The following is a 17186-nucleotide window of genomic DNA, read 5'->3' as shown; positions in this document are numbered from 1 at the left end:
TGGCTTTCCACCCACAGTGGTCTAACACAGCTCAATCTGCAGCTCAGTTGCCTTGCCCTCAGAAGAGCTTGCTCTGTGTGTGTGTGTGTGTGTGTGTGTGTGTGTGTGTGTGTGTGTGAAGGAGGTCTGCAGCTCCCTTTCAGGTTCTCTCTCTCACCTTCACTCCCGCTATCTTAAATCAATGAAACTGACCGTGATTGCATGATGCAGAAAGCTAGGGGTACCAGCCTTCTGGCATTCACACTTTAGTCTTAGCTTTGTACTTACAGTTCTCATTTTAAATTGAGATGAAATTGTTCTGCCCCCTGCTGAAGTTTGAGCTTAGAAAGTGGTAACACTTGAGCCTTTAGCCTGGTCAGAAATAAGTATGTTAGCATTCCTGAAAACTTCTTGTTGGCATCTTCTTAATAACTCTGTCATAACCATGATAAATTTGTCATGGCACCTTATTTTCCCCATGTTATGAGATGTTCTTTTCTATCCTATATTTTGGCTATTTCTCTCTGTATCTCGTTTCCCCTGTTATTCTGTAAGGTCTTCTGTCATTCTCCAGTGCTGTCTGCACATAGCAGATGCTCAGTAAGTATCAGATAAATGAAGGAATAATAAGTACTGTCATGCTATGAAAGTGGTATGACTTCAAAGCGTTGCTGGCTAGAAAGAATTCATAATGCTGTAGTATTTTACAAGCACCAGTGTAGCTAAAATGGAAAAAGGAACTTGATCTGTTGTCATTTTTGTTCCCTGTAGGATCCTGGTAGGCAATCCATTTACATGCTCCTGTGACATTATGTGGATCAAGACTCTCCAAGAGGCTAAATCCAGTCCAGACACTCAGGATTTGTACTGCCTGAATGAAAGCAGCAAGAATATTCCCCTGGCAAACCTGCAGATACCCAATTGTGGTAATTTATTTTTAAAGCAATGTGTTCTAGTTGCTATTAATTATTCTTATTGCCTTGGTGTGGTAGTCTGGGAAAATTACCACTACCTGGATTGTATATAGTATTCTGTTGATGTCTCCAGTGAATCAGACAACATTTGTGTGTAGTGTGGAGTAATCGGCTGGGAGCAACTTTGCTGAATATTCTTTGCAAGTAGAATATTAATTCGGAGTGGGTGGCTGTAAAGTGCATAGAGAAAAAGTACACTGCTTATTCTTTTTGTTTGTTTGTTTGTTCACTTGATTATTTGTTCATGTTTGTTTATCCATCTGTCCATGCATCCATTCATCCACCCATCCGTCTGGGCAAAAACTATCTGCTGAAAGTGTGGCACTTCTCTGGCCACATATGCCCTTGGTTGGCACCCAGGCCAGGGATCTCAGGGTGATGAAAGTGTCCTGGCAGCACAAGCAAATGCAATTCAATCCAGCACATTCCCTTAAACTTGTCTTACTGCCAGATGTCTGTGTCTCTTGATGGGGTGCCCCAAGTCTGCTGTGCTACGTGCTTCTCCCCATGTCTGGACTTCAGATCTCCTACTTTACCGTCATCCCCTACTCCTCTCCCCAGCGTTTTCATCTCCAACATTTTAAAGGGCACCGAAGGGCAAAGTCAGAGCTCGTGTGAGTGCTAGTGAGTTATAAGGAAGTATGAATAGCAAAGGGTTCTGCTTAGGATTTTACTAGTCTTCAGTGATGTACCTCTACAATACCCACATGTGCATGTTACTCCCCCACTGACATTTGAATCGGTTAGTCAACCAGTTAATAAGTTCACAAACAATTATGTTTCATCTTCTGGCCTAGTGGCTGGTGACACAGCAGAAAGCCATGTAGCACCTGGTTCTTGTGCACAAGGAATCTGTGTATTAACCACAAACAACCGATTCTTTGTTTTCGGAAGACCCTATTATTTGAGGTCTACTTTTTATTTAAGAAAAATGGAGCTGCTGCACACGCTTTGTAGGAATGCGATAAAAATAAAGTTATGTGTCTGTTTCTTGCCCTGAATGACCTTAGAAGACGGCCCTGACCCTTCCCACAGATTTTTCTGTCACAAGTAGAGTCCTTTGGTTTCATAATGGGGGAATAAGGCTTTGTTCTCTTGCCAACCTCTATCAGTTTTCTTTGCTAGCTAACACTTAAAAAAAAACCAAACAACTTTTAATATGTGTCTTTTCCTGATTGATAAGAGGGTAACTGTTCTCTGTTCTGGTACAAATTTGTACCACTGAGAGGAATTGCCCAGAGGGACAAGAAATTCAATGTTGAGTCACCTGGCCTTTGGCCAGCTCCCAAATCCCCATGGCCTTTGTGGCCACATTGGTTCAGCAACCACTGAGAGGAAAAGAGAGAAAGCTTCTGACTCTTGCTCTGGTTTCACAAACTGCCTCTTAACAGATGTGTGCTTTGCCCTTGCCTGAAACCAATTCCATTTTTTTTTCCATTTTAATTTTTGGTCGTATTGTCTTGGCAGCATTCTGGGAATGCACCCCGCCTTACGTGTTATTGCTCGGCCATTGTGATTGGGATAGGGGACATGTAAGGAGTGAACTGGTCCTCATTTTTCCTAATCAGTTTGTCGATTTTCAATCATTTTTTATTTCTGTTTTCTACAAATTTGTCAACGAATTGTGTGTCTAAGAGTGAGTTTTTGAATCTACTGTAATGAGGGCATGGGCTCAATTGATCCTTTAGGATTGAATGGTTACATTCACAGTAGCAGTCACAATTCATTTCAATGTCAAGGATGCTTTTCAAAAAGCAACATTATAGAAGAGTGTGGCAAGTGAATTGACAGACTTATTTTTCCTATCGTTTTTGTGTTCGTGTTTTGTTCTTTCTCTTTTAATTTTTATTCTCTTTCAAGTGTTTTACTTTTTGTAATTGCATGTATTATATTGATATGTTTTGTTGCAAAGGTAATTTCCTACATTACACATATGATGTTTGTCTTTTTCTTGCTACTAACCATTTCAGGTCAGTAGTCATAGATCTATCATACTCTTTTTAACCATTACATGAAATTCATGGTACAAGGTGTCTTAATTAATTAAATGTTCCATATTGACGGGCATTTTGCTTATTTTCCAGTTTTTTGATACTGCAAAAATGTTTCAGCAAGCATCCTTATTCATGCTTTTTACACATATGTACAAGTGGAAAGGTTTTTTTAGAATACATAGAAAGAAGCAGAATTTTTGGTTTATGTGGTTTGCACAGTAAAAAATGGCCGTATCTATTTATGCCCACCCTGACAAGGTATACCTTGATATTAGCGAACTTATTAGTGTCTGTCTTTCTAAAAAAATGCTGTTATGGCTTTTGAGTTTGCATTTTCCTGATTACTCTTGAGTATCTTATATGTTTATTGGACTGTGTTTATGCTTCAGTAAATTACCTGTTTATATCCTTTGTCTATTTTTCTGTAGGGTTTTTCCTTTTCTTTACTTTCATTGTTCTTTGTTTTTTCTTAATTATTTGAAAGTGATAAATATTCCCCTTTTTAAAAAATCTGTAACACTGAAATATTTTCTGCACAAATTTAAATATGTATTTTCTGCATAGAGATAACCACCAATAAGGCAGAAAAAATATTTTTGCTTCCCTTTATTTCTTCTCCCAGCTCTCAGTTTGTTATCATCTGGGATTTTATTTCTATATTGTTACCTGGCTTTTTTGAAGATGTCCTGTTTCTTTGTATATCGTAGACTTTTGTGTCCTACTGTGTTCTCTTGGTGCGATTGTTCTTTTTGCTGGAGTATATCTTCTAATACTTCTTTCATAGAGATTAAAAAAATAAAATCAAGTTCTTAAGTGCTGGGAAATTGGCCTGTATTTTTTCTCCTTAGTGAAATTTGCTGAGTAAAACATTATAGGCTCAAAAACTCAGAACTTTGAAGATACTGCACCATATTCTTTTTGTATTGAGTGTTGCTCATGAGAAGTCTGAGGTCAGTCTGATACTTGCTCTTTCTAGGTAACCTGTGCTTTTTTAAATGTTTCCACCTCTGGAAGTTTTGAGGATTTACTCCTTATCCATGTTATTCTTAAATTTCACCACAACGTAACTAGATGTGGGGTTAATTTTATTTTTAATTCTGCTTAGTGTGAGAGATACCCTTTCAGTGTGGGGGTTCATGTCTTCAGTTCTGGAAAAATTTTCGTATTGATTGACTCCACGTATTCTTTCCATTTATTGTTTCATTCAGGAATCGACATTGGATAGATACTTACATTTCTGGCTCCACTCATGCTGGTCACCCTTTCCTTGGTAGTTTCCATCTGCTTGTCCTTGTGCACCGTATTATGGGAGAATTGGTTTACTCATCACTTAGCTCTTCAGCTGTTTCTCCAGCTGCTGATTTTTTTCCCTTTTAACCACTGATGATCAGTTTCCACAATCTCTTGTGAGTCATTTTTTTGTGTGTGTGACTGAAATGCCCTTTTCCATACTGGGGTGTGCCACATCTCCAGGGAGTCCGGCAATCCTGCTCTACTTTTGGGTTCTTTGAGGGCCTCACTATTTTATGAAGCACATGGATATGTGTCCCTTTGGGGCTGTGCTGCTTTTCGTTCATCCACTTCTGCTTTCTCTCGTTCAGGAGTTCTTTATAGTTTCTTCTCCGTCAGTGGCGTGCCTTCTATTTTCCAACATTGTTCTGGGTTCTAAGAAAAATATTGAGTATCACTTCTAGATATCTGGGATAAGAAAGGGAGCCTTCACTTTGAGGCTTAGTCATGTATTAATTTTCTTTTGATGGTTTCCCAACTGGTTCTTTCAGGAGAAGTTAGATCATCTAAACAGAAAATGACACTAGAATGTTGGATTTAAAATCTTTCTCTGGAATTCTGTGTTGAAGAAACCAGATAACATGCCAGTATCTTCAAGTTAGATGTCTTGTTTGAAAAATAAAAAAAGAATTTATGGTCAGCTGGCTTTTTCTTTTACATATACTTTAAAACACATCTGTTGTGTTTAAGTCACAGATTTGAAGTTCGTCTTGTTTCCACACTTTTTGGAGGGGGGTGAAACTTTTTAGCTAACTCGGAATTAGTAAACACTGTGGTCTTGTGTGTGTCATCTTTGTAAACCAACAATTTGCCAACTACCATGGCCATTGTATTTAGTTTGCAATTGGTACTATTTTTATTTCAATGAAGAAGAAGAACTACTGAGATTTTATTTGTTTGTAAGATGAGTTTTCTTTAAAAGCTTCCCTTGTTAGTATTTCGTCATGGAGGTATTATATGGTGAACAAGTTCTCTACATTTTACATGCAAATACACATATTCCATGGTGCCTACTGTACCCCTTGATCATAACAGGCATTTGATGAAGGTTTGCTGAATTAACAAATGCATGAACCGTATCATATTAATGTTCATATTGGGCTAAGTTTTTAATATAATGGTGTGAACGTTTCAGTTAATTAAAAATAACTTAAATACATTATTTTAGCCAAATTATTCTATAGTTTAGTATTTTTTCATTCTTTTTGAAATTTTTATCCTCATTGCATTTTTGAGAGAATCTCATTTCTTCTTTTTTCTTTATATCCTTAGAGATTAATCGAGCATGATAGATGGGGCTGGGAAGTTTAACTGCATCATTTTCATTAATAGTGTAGTCAAAATGCCTCACAATATTTTTCTAACAGTCCCCTCCTGCTGTGAATTACTGTAAATTTATTCATGCTGTAAAACAAGTAGTGGTTCGTTTCTTCACAAGGCCTTTCTAAACCTTAGAAAAACTTTATTAATTGCAAGGCAACAAAACATTTTCATGTAACATTTCCACATTAATTGGAATAAAGAGGTGCTATGAGCAATGGTTCTGAAGACTGAAACAGAATCATGTAAGTGCTGGTGAAGAAAGCTGATTTGGCCAGGCTGTGCTGATTATCTTCTCGTATAAAAAATCTCCCTGCTAATTCTTCAAGTGTTTTTAATGAAATTATTTATCATGTAGTATTTTTTAAAAAAAATTTCTGCTCAATTCCTGCACACTTAGATGGTTTTCAGCAGTTAATCTTGCAGTATAAACCTTTCAGTCACTTCCCCTGGCATAATGGGATTATTAAGGAGCAGTGGATGTTACATTTTAATTTTAAAAAATACTATCATTATTATTTAAATCTTACCTGAGAGCTTCTTCAGCAAGTGTTAATAGTACATGAAATGCTCTGCCTTAAGTAGATGGCAAATACATTTAAGAAAGGCAGTATTCCTCTGGGTCATATCAAAAGAATCCCTGCACCTATTTTACTAGTAACTAGTTACCACACAGAATGATAGTCCCACAGTGCATATAAGGTGGCAATTCACTTGTTGGTTGAAGAACTGTGCAGTTACTATATAAACTATCCTTAATGGTCCTATGGCTTGAAATCAGACTTGCCTTTCGTTTCCTTCCTATTTACTATGACAATTTCAATTTTCCGCTTTTCTAACCTTCAAACTTTTAATGTAGAAGCTTTTAAAGGCACGTCGATAAAATACTATTTATGTTAGTGAAGGTCAGTTCACAGGTGCCCAGAAGGAGAGGCCAGGTTCCTTGAGATAAATTGAATTTAGTGATTTACTTTTAAGATTTACTTTTGGTTTCAACCACAGTTTGTAGCACATATGTCTGTGTAGCATATTTGTACATACTCCTTATTTTGTTTGTGTTGAACCAAGAAAATAGACTGGTAGTAATTCTACTTTGTTAACACTCCAGATTAAAAGAATATGCTATATTAATGCTCTATGTGGAAGTTAGAGTGATATGAAACATTATTTTCTTAGCAACTTAGTTGGATTGACTTTCTTTCCTGAAAACTATACACAAAGGCTATTTTAGCATACTGCTTTGCTTTAATTTTCTTAGAGATCAAGTTTTGTCTCCTAAATAAAGCCAACCACACAGTGGATCGTTATTTTTCTTTATCCTCTTAGAATGTCAAATGAAGTTGTTTTTTTCTCATCTGTCAACTGCTGTTTAAATTTTTGTGTTTAGAAGTTATGTGGTAGCTGTCACTATTGTGACATGGCTCACATGTGCTTAGAAGCGCAGTTTCAAATTTGAGCTTGCAAAGTCATTTTTGCTAACTTTCTGTCAGTTTTGCTACCAGGTATAAAGCAATCACTTCTAAATAGGTCAGGCTCATTTTTGCTTCATTCTTGGTTGTGGAATATAGCTGTTTAGGAGGCAAAGAACTTTGAAGATATGACAAAGAGATAGAAGGGTAGAGGGGAAGGTTATAGAATTTTAGTATTCTGTTGACAGAGAATTAAGAGATAGGTCAAGTGTTTTTTATTTGTTTTAAGTTCTTTTATGTGTGCACAAATAGAAGTGAGAGGAGAGAAGGCAGAGAACAGACAAAATTATAATTTACTTGAATATTTTTATACATGTAAAGTGATGCTCAGGATCACTGAAACAAGCTGAAAGCAAACACAAGCCAGACCTACTGGTGATTACTGAAAAATATTAGTAAAACCCTGGCTTAATCCAAAATGACTAGAGATTTGTTTTTCCTTAAGAGAAAGTGAGGGCCTACACACTTTGAATGAGTGATTGAAGGATCTAGTCAATTTGGTCAACTCTCAAGAAGTACGCACTAATAGGTGGGAGCAGAGACATGGAAGATCCCGGCAAAGGAAGCAGCCGGAATGCTCTGGTTAAGGCCCTGGACAGACAGATGTGGGCCAGGGCCAACCCACTCACTAGCTATTTAGTCATGATACTTGATAGCCTTAACTTCTTCATCTGGAAATAGAAATATTAATGGCACCTACTTTTGAGGATTTTTGGGATGATTGATAAGGTAATAAATGGAAAATATTTAAAACAGAGTCTAGCACATACTAAGTATTGAATAAATAATAACTATTACTACCATCAATAAGAATAGATTTAAATGTATTTTACATCTGAATTTAAATATATGTATATATCTTATATTTTGTCAAATTGCTTGAAGTAAAAATAAAGCCACAACAGGCCGGGCGCGGTGGCTCAAGCCTGTAATCCCAGCACTTTGGGAGGCCGAGACGGGCGGATCACGAGGTCAGGAGATCGAGACCATCCTGGTTAATACGGTGAAACCCCGTCTCTACTAAAAAGTACAAAAAACTAGCCGGGCGAGGTGGCGGGCGCCTGTAGTCCCAGCTACTTGGGAGGCTGAGGCAGGAGAATGGCGTGAACCCGGGAGGCGGAGCTTGCAGTGAGCTGAGATCCGGCCACTGCACTCCAGCCTGGGCGACAGAGCGAGACTCCGTCTCTCAAAAAAATAAGAACAAACAAACAAAAAAAGCCACAACAAACATTACAATCAAAGAACTGATTATGTGCTCAAATCTGCTTGGGGAATGTAAGACCAATGGAATTTAAATGCATTTCTTTATAGCAGGAGTTCTCAGAACTTTTAATTTTCTAATGTGCATTGTGAACATCCAGTTTCTTACAGAGCCTCCTTCTCCTTCTCCTTCTTCTTCTTCCTCTTCCTCTTCTTCCTCCTCTTCTTCCTCTTCTTCTTTCTTCTTCCTTTTTTTTTGTAATCTTGGATTTTTTTTCCCCTCTAGAATCTCAATAAATTAGAATTCTATAGGACACGCTTTGGGGAAAATTTGATGGACAACTCAGGTCCATATCAGATTTAAGAATAATAGTTGTAGGAACAAAAGCCCATTGAACAATTGCCGGACACTTTTGGTATAAACGCCTGTCCTTCCAAGTGTGTTCTGTGGAACAGAGAGTTTATTAGAAATGCAAATTCTTAGGCCCCAACTCAGACCTATTGGAAAAGAAGCTACATCTTTAACAAGATACTCTGGTGATTCATACACACAATAGAGTTTGGGAAGCTTTGGTGTAAAGAAAGTCAACATTTTCACTGCCTGGTTGATGATTTTCTGCTGAGGTCTACAGGCCAGTACATCCTTCCTGAAGGAATCCAGATCAAGAGACATCTACGTGGAGGTATCTGTCTGCCTGGGAAGCTGGTCGTCTCCGATCTCCAGCGAGGTTCCCCAGAGTGCAAAGGAAGACAGCTGTAGGGCTTAGAGTCAGGATCCTTTTACAGTAGAACTAGCAGCTCTTGGAAGCGTTGCTGGGCTTTGCTGTGTGTTTGTGCCGATTTCAAATCTTATTAAGCCAAGAAGTAGTGCCTGGCAAATGGTTTATCCCGCCTTGGCTATTCATGCTTCCCAATTCATTTTTATTGTGCTAATTAAACCTCAAGTGATATTTCAAGTACAGATTGTTTTTCCATTATTGAATCTTTGGCCAGCATATTAACGCTCTAGAATTAACGTGAGTCAGATGCTTACTCATTTGTGGACGACTTTACATTTAAGAGATCTAGACTTGGCCAATTTTGCTCAGATTCCTTTGATGACAGGGTGATACAATTTGTCTATAAATAAAGGAGACTCACTCTTCTCCAGAAGAGACATGTAATTATTTTTCAATGAAATAATTCCTTTATCAAGGAATCATAAATACCACTTTATCAGTGGTATTTATGGTCCATGATGAAATGGATATGTACAGCTTGGGAGGTAGTGGTGAAGACCCTGAGCTTTGAGTTCAAATTCTAGGTCTGTATGTACTTGGACAATGTTGGATAATGTATTTGACTTTTCCAAAACTCATCTACTTCATTAATTAAATGAGGGCAAAAACTTACCTTCAAGACTGGTTCTAAGGATGAGATAAAACAAGGTACTAGGCAAGAATATCTGGTTCAGTGAATGCCCAATAAATACTAATATTAGTATTACTGTAATTAAATGCTTTTAGAGCTGTTGATTATGTGAGCTTAAGTTTGAAAAATAAAACCCACATGAGATTTTATAGGAAAAATTAACATTATGATGTAACATTTCCTACTGAAAATCTCTTTATTTTAACCTTTCTCTGCTCAGAATTTCCAAACTATTAGATACATTTATAAAGGTAGGAAATTCATTCCATGGGTTTGTACTTGATATGCCAGGGTGGGTGTCTTTAGGCTTCATTGGTGGGGTCTGGCTATGGAGGGAGTCATACCTTGAGAACAAGCACCATGACAGGCCTTGACTCTGATGGTCACCCCAGAGTCAGCAGATAAATCTATAAATATAGAAAGTGGAAGAGTCGGTGGGGCATGGTGGCTCATGCCTATAATCCTAGCACTTTGGGAGGCCGAGGCGGGTGGAGTACCTGAGCTCAGGAGTTTGAGAACAGCCTGGGCAACATGGCAAAACCCCATCTCTACCAAAAATACAAAAAATTAGCCAGGCGTGGTGGTATGTGCCTGTAATCCCAGCTACTCAGGAGGCTGAGGCACGAGAATCCTTGAACGCAGGAGGTGGAGGTTGCAGGGAGCAGAGATTGTGCCACTGCACTCCAGCCTGGGTGACAGAGCAAGATTATCTCAAAAATAAATAAATAAATAAATAAATAAATAAATAAATAAATAAAAAGGAAGAGGGAGAGTTATCAAAGCACAAACACTTGCAAGCTGAAAAAGCAGATGCATGAGTAGTAACTGACTTAAAGGGTGAGAATGCTGGTTACCAAACTGACAATGGAGAAAGCCAAGGGGAAACTTGGTTTATATGGCAGAACTACTACAATGCTTATGGCGTGAGAGTACAGGTAACACCAAACACTGTATTGGTTGAAAGTCTGCTAAGCCCAGGTGACTGTACCTCTCCTGCCTCAGCAGAAAACTGGAGGCTTAATTCTCTAAAGTGGATAAAACAAAGGTTCTGAGAAACTCCAGAGAGAGTGAGGCCATGGGAACCATAGAGAATATGATGGATTTACATTCTGAATATTAATATTTCCAGGCCTCTTTCTCTTCCAAGCAGGAAATTGGAAGAGCATTATTTGAATAACTTGACCACCCCCTTCCTCAAAATGATTTCATGATCCTGACATCAGGTGGTACCTAGTAAATAGGCCAATAATATTGTCCTACAATGAAGCTGACAATTCATAAATTTGTGCAATGCTTCTAGTACCTCAATCTTAAAGATGTATGAATAGCCAGACATAATTGAGGAAAGCTTGTAATTGAAAGACAAACACAAAAGCAACAAAGAGAGAGAGAAAAAAAAATTGCTAGAAACAAAACTGATATAGAGAAAATAAAAATTCAAGAAATGATTATAAATATATCATAGAAATCGTAAGAGATATTGCATCCATGGAACAAGAAGAAGGTGCTATAAAATAAGAACATTCAGGAACAAAAGAAGAGCCTTGGGAATAAAAAATATGATAGAGGAATGAACAACCTTAAAAGCAGGCTTTAAAAATTAATCTAAAAAACTCTCCCTGTAAATAGAGCAAATAAATCAAAAGTTGGAAAATAGGAAAGGAATGGAGAATTAAATGGGCTATCTATAAGGTCCAACCTCCAAGCAATAGTTCTAAGTGGTAAGAAAGCATGTGTTATAGTTATATTGGCACATTTTTTTCCTTTCATAGTGGTACATAATAGCAGTGTTGCAACCTGTAATTAATACTGTTTTAAATTTGGTGAAATAAAGTAAGTATTGCATATTAGATGGTTCTGGTGTTAGTAAGGCTTGCATACTCATAATAATTTTTTTTTTTTTTTTGAGATGGAGTCTTGCACTGCTGCCCAGACTGGAGTGCAATGGCACGAGCTTGGCTCACTGCAAACTCCGCCTCCTGGGTTCAAGCGATTCTCCTGCCTCAGCCTCCCCATTAGCTAGGATTACAGGTGCCTGCCACCATACACATGGCTAATTTTTTGTATTTTTTAGTAGAGATGGGGTTTCACTATGTTGGTCAAGCTGGTCTCGATCTCCTGACCTCATGATCCAACTACCTCAGCCTCCCAAAGTACTGGGATTACAGGCATGAGCCGTACCTGGCCACATACTCGTAATCATCTTTTTGTCTCCACTGAGACAATTATAGCACATGAAAAAGTGTGAAGACAGAGTATGCTGAATGTGGTGGGGGCCTGAGGAGAGCTGGCATTCTGTGTGAAAGGGAGCCCCTATCTCATCTTCCACAGTGGGAGGTCAGTAGATACTGCTGAAACAGGAAAACCAAGAAGTAGCAATAAAGAGTGATGCTTAGTGATGAGCAGAGCAATGCCCAAAGAAGAAGTTAAAGGAGATGAAATGGGTGCCTCTGGGAATAGGAAATAGTGCCACATGGGTAAGGTGGGACTACTGTTTCTCACACACAGTAGCTTGAATCTTTTTCATAAGTTTTACAGAATTATCAACTCTTCAAACTATGTGATTAAATATTTGATTTTTGAAAAACAAAATTAAGTATATACATATTTTTAAAAGTCACCCAGATTATGCCATTGACTTCAAGGGGATTTTTCACTAAGTAAGCCCATTTCTTCTATTTTGCCTTGACACGCTCCCTAATAAATTGAACAGCTTAATTGTCATAGAAGTTGTGAAGAAAACACATTGAGAAAAACAACAGACTCATCCAAGGCCACAAAGTTAGTATGTGCCGGGTTTAGGGTGTGGGGCTTGTATTACACTCTCTGTTAATCATTGTTATATATTTCATTGCTCTGTATAACTCTGGCTATTAGGGGCTTTTTTTTTTTTTTCTTGAAACCCCACGAAAGATGTAACATTGGTCTCTATTGGATGCTCACGGGAAGGAAGAGTTTGGAAGGGGGTCTCACTAGCCCCTGAAAGCCAGATCTTATTGGGGAATCCTCTCCCAGTGGTGGGAAAACCATGAGATACAGACTGTATAAATCTTATTCCAGTCTGATTTCACTAATAAAGAAAGATGGCTTTGCCAGTAGGAATACAGCATAAGAGAAGGGTTTATCCATAATAATGTGAAGATGACGGGTCAAATATTGCCAGGTGGGTGGGTTAATTGCAATTTAACGGTTGTTGAAAATGAATCGCCTTCTTTGACCTCCAGGTTCTGATCTGACTTAATGCTGTATCATAGTTCTGCAGGACATAACTGTCAGGTGACTATAGTCCCAAGCAGAGTTCCTGACACCAAGAGAGGGACAGCCTCCACTAGCAGGTCCTGACATATTGTTATACCCTCTAAGACATGCCTACGTGTAAAAAATACCATGATTCTTATGCAGTTTAAAGCAGTGTCCACACTCAGTTGGTGTGATACTTTCATGAAGTGATAGCAGCATCCCTAAAATTATACATAGCTTTTGAAATATAAAAATATAAAAATGATGCCTTGCTGGACTATTAAAAAATGTTTATAAGGTTCAAAGTTTCATCTGATAAGTACATTCTCAGAGTCTTTCCAATAAAAAGAACTTTTCACTGAAATGAGTCCATATACCCATTTTCATTATATTCTAAATAAGATAGCAGTTTTACCTATAATATTTAACTACGATTTACGTAACTTTGAAACATTCTAACACTGTAATAGTTCAAACTGCCTGTCTTTGAAAAATGCTTTGAAACTACATTTTCTTCAGTAGAATGAGTCTTTCAAAATCTGTGTCTGGTAGAGGGTTAGATTTGTGAGAGTTACTTAAAGCAAAAAACAGATTTTTGCAAAAACAACATAGCTGCATCTCACCCTTTTGTGTTCTTGAGCATTAAAAAAAAATAGGGGATAGGAGACAGAAGGAAATAAAAGACATGATGTCAGTCCATAGGTACAATCTCTGTTTATGTGCAAAAACTGGATTAGTAACTGTAGAACAGAAAAAGAGGTGGAAGACAGTTCTTTATACTAGTGTTCTTAAAATAAAAGGTTATTAGGCATTAATGCTATAAGAAATGTGCATAATTTATTTTGAAATCTACTTATAGCTTTTTTTGATTTATGTTAAATCTATGAAGCTGATCAAAGTGGCACTTTTTCAGATCAACATAAATCAGTCTCAAAAAGCAATTAAAGATTTATTTTTAAAGCATAAACAGTTTTCAATTTCTTGCTTTTAGTTTGATACTGCATTTACCTATTTGCATATGCCTCTGTTTACTTTTCTTGTTCCATAGGTTTACCATCTGCAAATTTGGCCGCACCTAACCTCACTGTGGAGGAAGGAAAGTCTATCACATTATCCTGTAGTGTGGCAGGCGATCCGGTTCCTAATATGTATTGGGATGTTGGTAATCTGGTTTCCAAACATATGGTAAGGCTTGTGTTTGGTTGTGTCTTAATAGAGAGACAAGAGTGTTTCAGAATGTGAGAATGTATTAAACCTAGTGATGATCATTTGATATTTTATAGGGCTGCATATAGAAATTTACAAAGAGTTTTTGATGTACATTTACTTTCTACTTATTCTTAATTAACAAAGACTAATGCAGGCTTGCATTTTAGTTATGCATACCTAAGAGAGCGAGGAGTCTTTATATCCCTAGTGAGCTCTTTGTATCATCCTGAACAAAGTGAGTGACTTTCCCTGTGGTCTTCTCCCTTGGAGGGAATTCAGGGATCAAGTCAACCTCATGCACTTAGCAACTGAAACCTAGAGAAATAGAATAACTTCTGATTTACTTCTTTGCCTGAGCCTATTTCAGGCAGAGAAGTTTTTCTAATGCTATATATATATATATATTTATTTTATATATTTTATATAAATATATAAATATATTATATTTATATATTTGTTTTTTTCTCTAGTTAGGGGAAGAAACCCCAAATCTTGTCACTTTGGGATCAATCCTAATCAAGGTTATTTTTGTCTGTTAATTCATTTGTAGAATGAAACAAGCCACACACAGGGCTCCTTAAGGATAACTAACATTTCATCCGATGACAGTGGGAAGCAAATCTCTTGTGTGGCAGAAAATCTTGTAGGAGAAGATCAAGATTCTGTCAACCTCACTGTGCATTGTACGTAATCAGACTGGCATGTGCTTTTAATAGCAAATGATCACGGACATACCTACGTTTGTTGCTGGGACAGTATATGCAGTGTTTTGTGCATACTCAATTAAGAAACATTATCAGCCTCTTTTACTTGTTCAATTTCTGCTTAATAACTCTTGCTCATGCATGATCTTTCTTTTCAGCTTCTTTTTTGATTTTGAGCTTGTCATTTTGTGCCTTCATCTGTCTTTTTTTCTGATAGAATATATTTTGGGCTGGTTGCTCCCTCTTATCAATGTTTTAGCTTAAATTTTCGTAAACCAGTTTCTAAAACTTTCTTCCTCTATAAAAGCAATATGATGCTTTAAAGTTATGATACCTAAAGTATTTACTGGCTGTTCACAAATGCCTGATTGTACTGTTGATAAAATAAAACCTCATTCGTTTGATAATCAAGTTTCTGTGAGAAGGTAGGATTAGTCCTGCTTAAATTACTGAAAATTATTATCAACTGTAGAAAACTTTTATTATTATTGTTTTAAATTTCTGTGTACATTGAATCTAAGTTCAAAGATATCCATCTTCTTAAACATAAGTGTATTTTTCTTCAGTATTGTAACTAATTACATTTTGAAATTCCAAATTATGGCTTTTAGCTTGAAGGTGTATATTTAGCAAAAACTATATAGACACTTCACATCATTGTAAATTCTGAGCTGGCACGGTATAAATTAATGAGGTTTTACTCCATTTGGATTAGAATTTGGATGGGAAAAACATGAACGTGCATGTGTGTAAGTGTGTGTATGAGTTACACACGTGTAGACCCATGGCCATAGCTGGTATCAATATGCTGGTTAACACTCACTCACAGCACACATTCAGTGTGTGATTGCTGGAGTGAATGATTGAAATCATCAGCTGTAATCCTTTATCACTGTCAGTACAACCACCATGCCCAGTGGGTACTAAACTCGTAATTTCTCATCATTTTGACCCCCTCAGAAGCCTGAAGTCAATGTTATCTCCAAACATATGCAACCACTTCCAACTGTATGTCCTTAAATCAGCACCTAACCCAAAATTCATTTGAGCATGGTGGAAAGCATGAGGGGCCCTGGGTGTGGGAACCTGGGCTGGTGGGAGGAAGGTAAGTGTGACCCCTGCCCCACTGTGGTCCTTGTCGTGGTTGGTTTATAGCACAGGTCTACAAGTGTGTGTATCTACACATGCATGGACCTTATTTTGTATAATATATATATATATAGGGTCCCCCCAAATGATATTTAAACTGAATTTTTATAGATGAAATCACATATTCAACCTTTTGTTTTCCAAAGACTATTTTGAGGAGGCCTGTGAGAGATACTTGGTAAAGCAAACAATTAAGCTTTGCCAATTTACATTTAGTAATATCACATTTCTCAGAGGGAGGGACATTGTTACAATATACATGTGCGGAGTTCAGCTTCGCAGGCGCTCAGTTGAGAGGAATGTCGCCGGTAACTGGAAATCTTTCTGTAAATTATGAAAGTGAATTAGGTTCTTTTATCAGCTTGGCTTCTTCCTAGGTAGTATTGTGGGAGGATTTATCTGAAGACAAGTAAGGGGGTAATATCATATTACCTGCTTTCTAGTAAAAATATCCAAACTTGAGTTTTTTCCTCAGTTTCAGGTTAATATCTGTATGGTCACTAGGCTCTGAAAAATTGACCTTATCTGTCATAGTTTAGACAAAGACCAGAAGCAATAAATGATAAAGAATATTAACAACTGGCCGGGCGCAGTGGCTCACGCCTATAATCCCAGCACTTTGGTAGGCCGAGGCGGGTGGATCACTTGAGATCAGGAGTTCAAGACCCGCCTGAGAAACATGGTGAAACCCTGTCTCTACTAGAAATACTAACATTAGCCGGGCACGATGGCAGGCGCCTGTAATCCCAGCTACTCAGAAGGCTGAGACACGAGAATCGCTTGAACCTGGGAGGCAGAGGTTGCAGTGAGCTGAGATCATGCCACTGCACTCCAGCCTGGGTGACAGAGCGAGACTCTGTCTAAAAAAACAAAAACAAACAAACAAAAAATATTAACAACAAAGATAACCAGTGCAGAGACCCCACTCAGAGGTTTTGTCTGTTCCCTGGCTACGATGCCTTAGATTTTTTTCTCCTCTTGTTTGATGAACACATACAGTCAAGAAGCAGTGCCTGAAAGGGAAGGGCCACTGGATTAAACATCAAGAGACAAGATTCTTTTTCCAGATCTGCCTTGCTCAGTAACCTTGATGAGCTCACTTAACTTCATTGCACTTTGGTTTCTTCATCTGAAAAAAATGATGCTATTAGATCTCAAAGGTCTTTTCCAGTCCTTGATTTTGTAATTACCAAAGTCAGACTACATTAAAATAAATAGATGAAGTATTTTAAATACCCTCACTTAGGA

At 37.6% G+C, this 17186-nt stretch overlaps 1 protein-coding gene across 12 annotated transcripts in view; it reads left to right on the top strand.

The window, feature by feature from the left end:
* NTRK2 (neurotrophic receptor tyrosine kinase 2) overlaps positions 1 to 17186 on the top strand; it is a 366819-nt gene that overhangs the window by 41692 nt on the left and 307941 nt on the right. For all 12 annotated transcript variants that reach the window (XM_017949950.3, XM_003911869.4, XM_003911870.4 and 9 more), the window contains 3 exons: positions 751 to 905; positions 13925 to 14061; positions 14636 to 14768. In XM_017949950.3, coding sequence (XP_017805439.1) covers positions 751 to 905; positions 13925 to 14061; positions 14636 to 14768 — 425 coding nt within the window. The remainder of the gene's footprint in view (positions 1 to 750; positions 906 to 13924; positions 14062 to 14635; positions 14769 to 17186) is intronic.

The sequence above is a fragment of the Papio anubis genome, chromosome 13 (genome assembly GCF_008728515.1).
Source record: "Papio anubis isolate 15944 chromosome 13, Panubis1.0, whole genome shotgun sequence".
Classification (NCBI taxonomy): domain Eukaryota; kingdom Metazoa; phylum Chordata; class Mammalia; order Primates; family Cercopithecidae; genus Papio; species Papio anubis.
The sequence above is the reverse complement of the archived record's forward strand: the minus strand, read 5'-3'. Positions and strand labels throughout refer to the sequence as shown.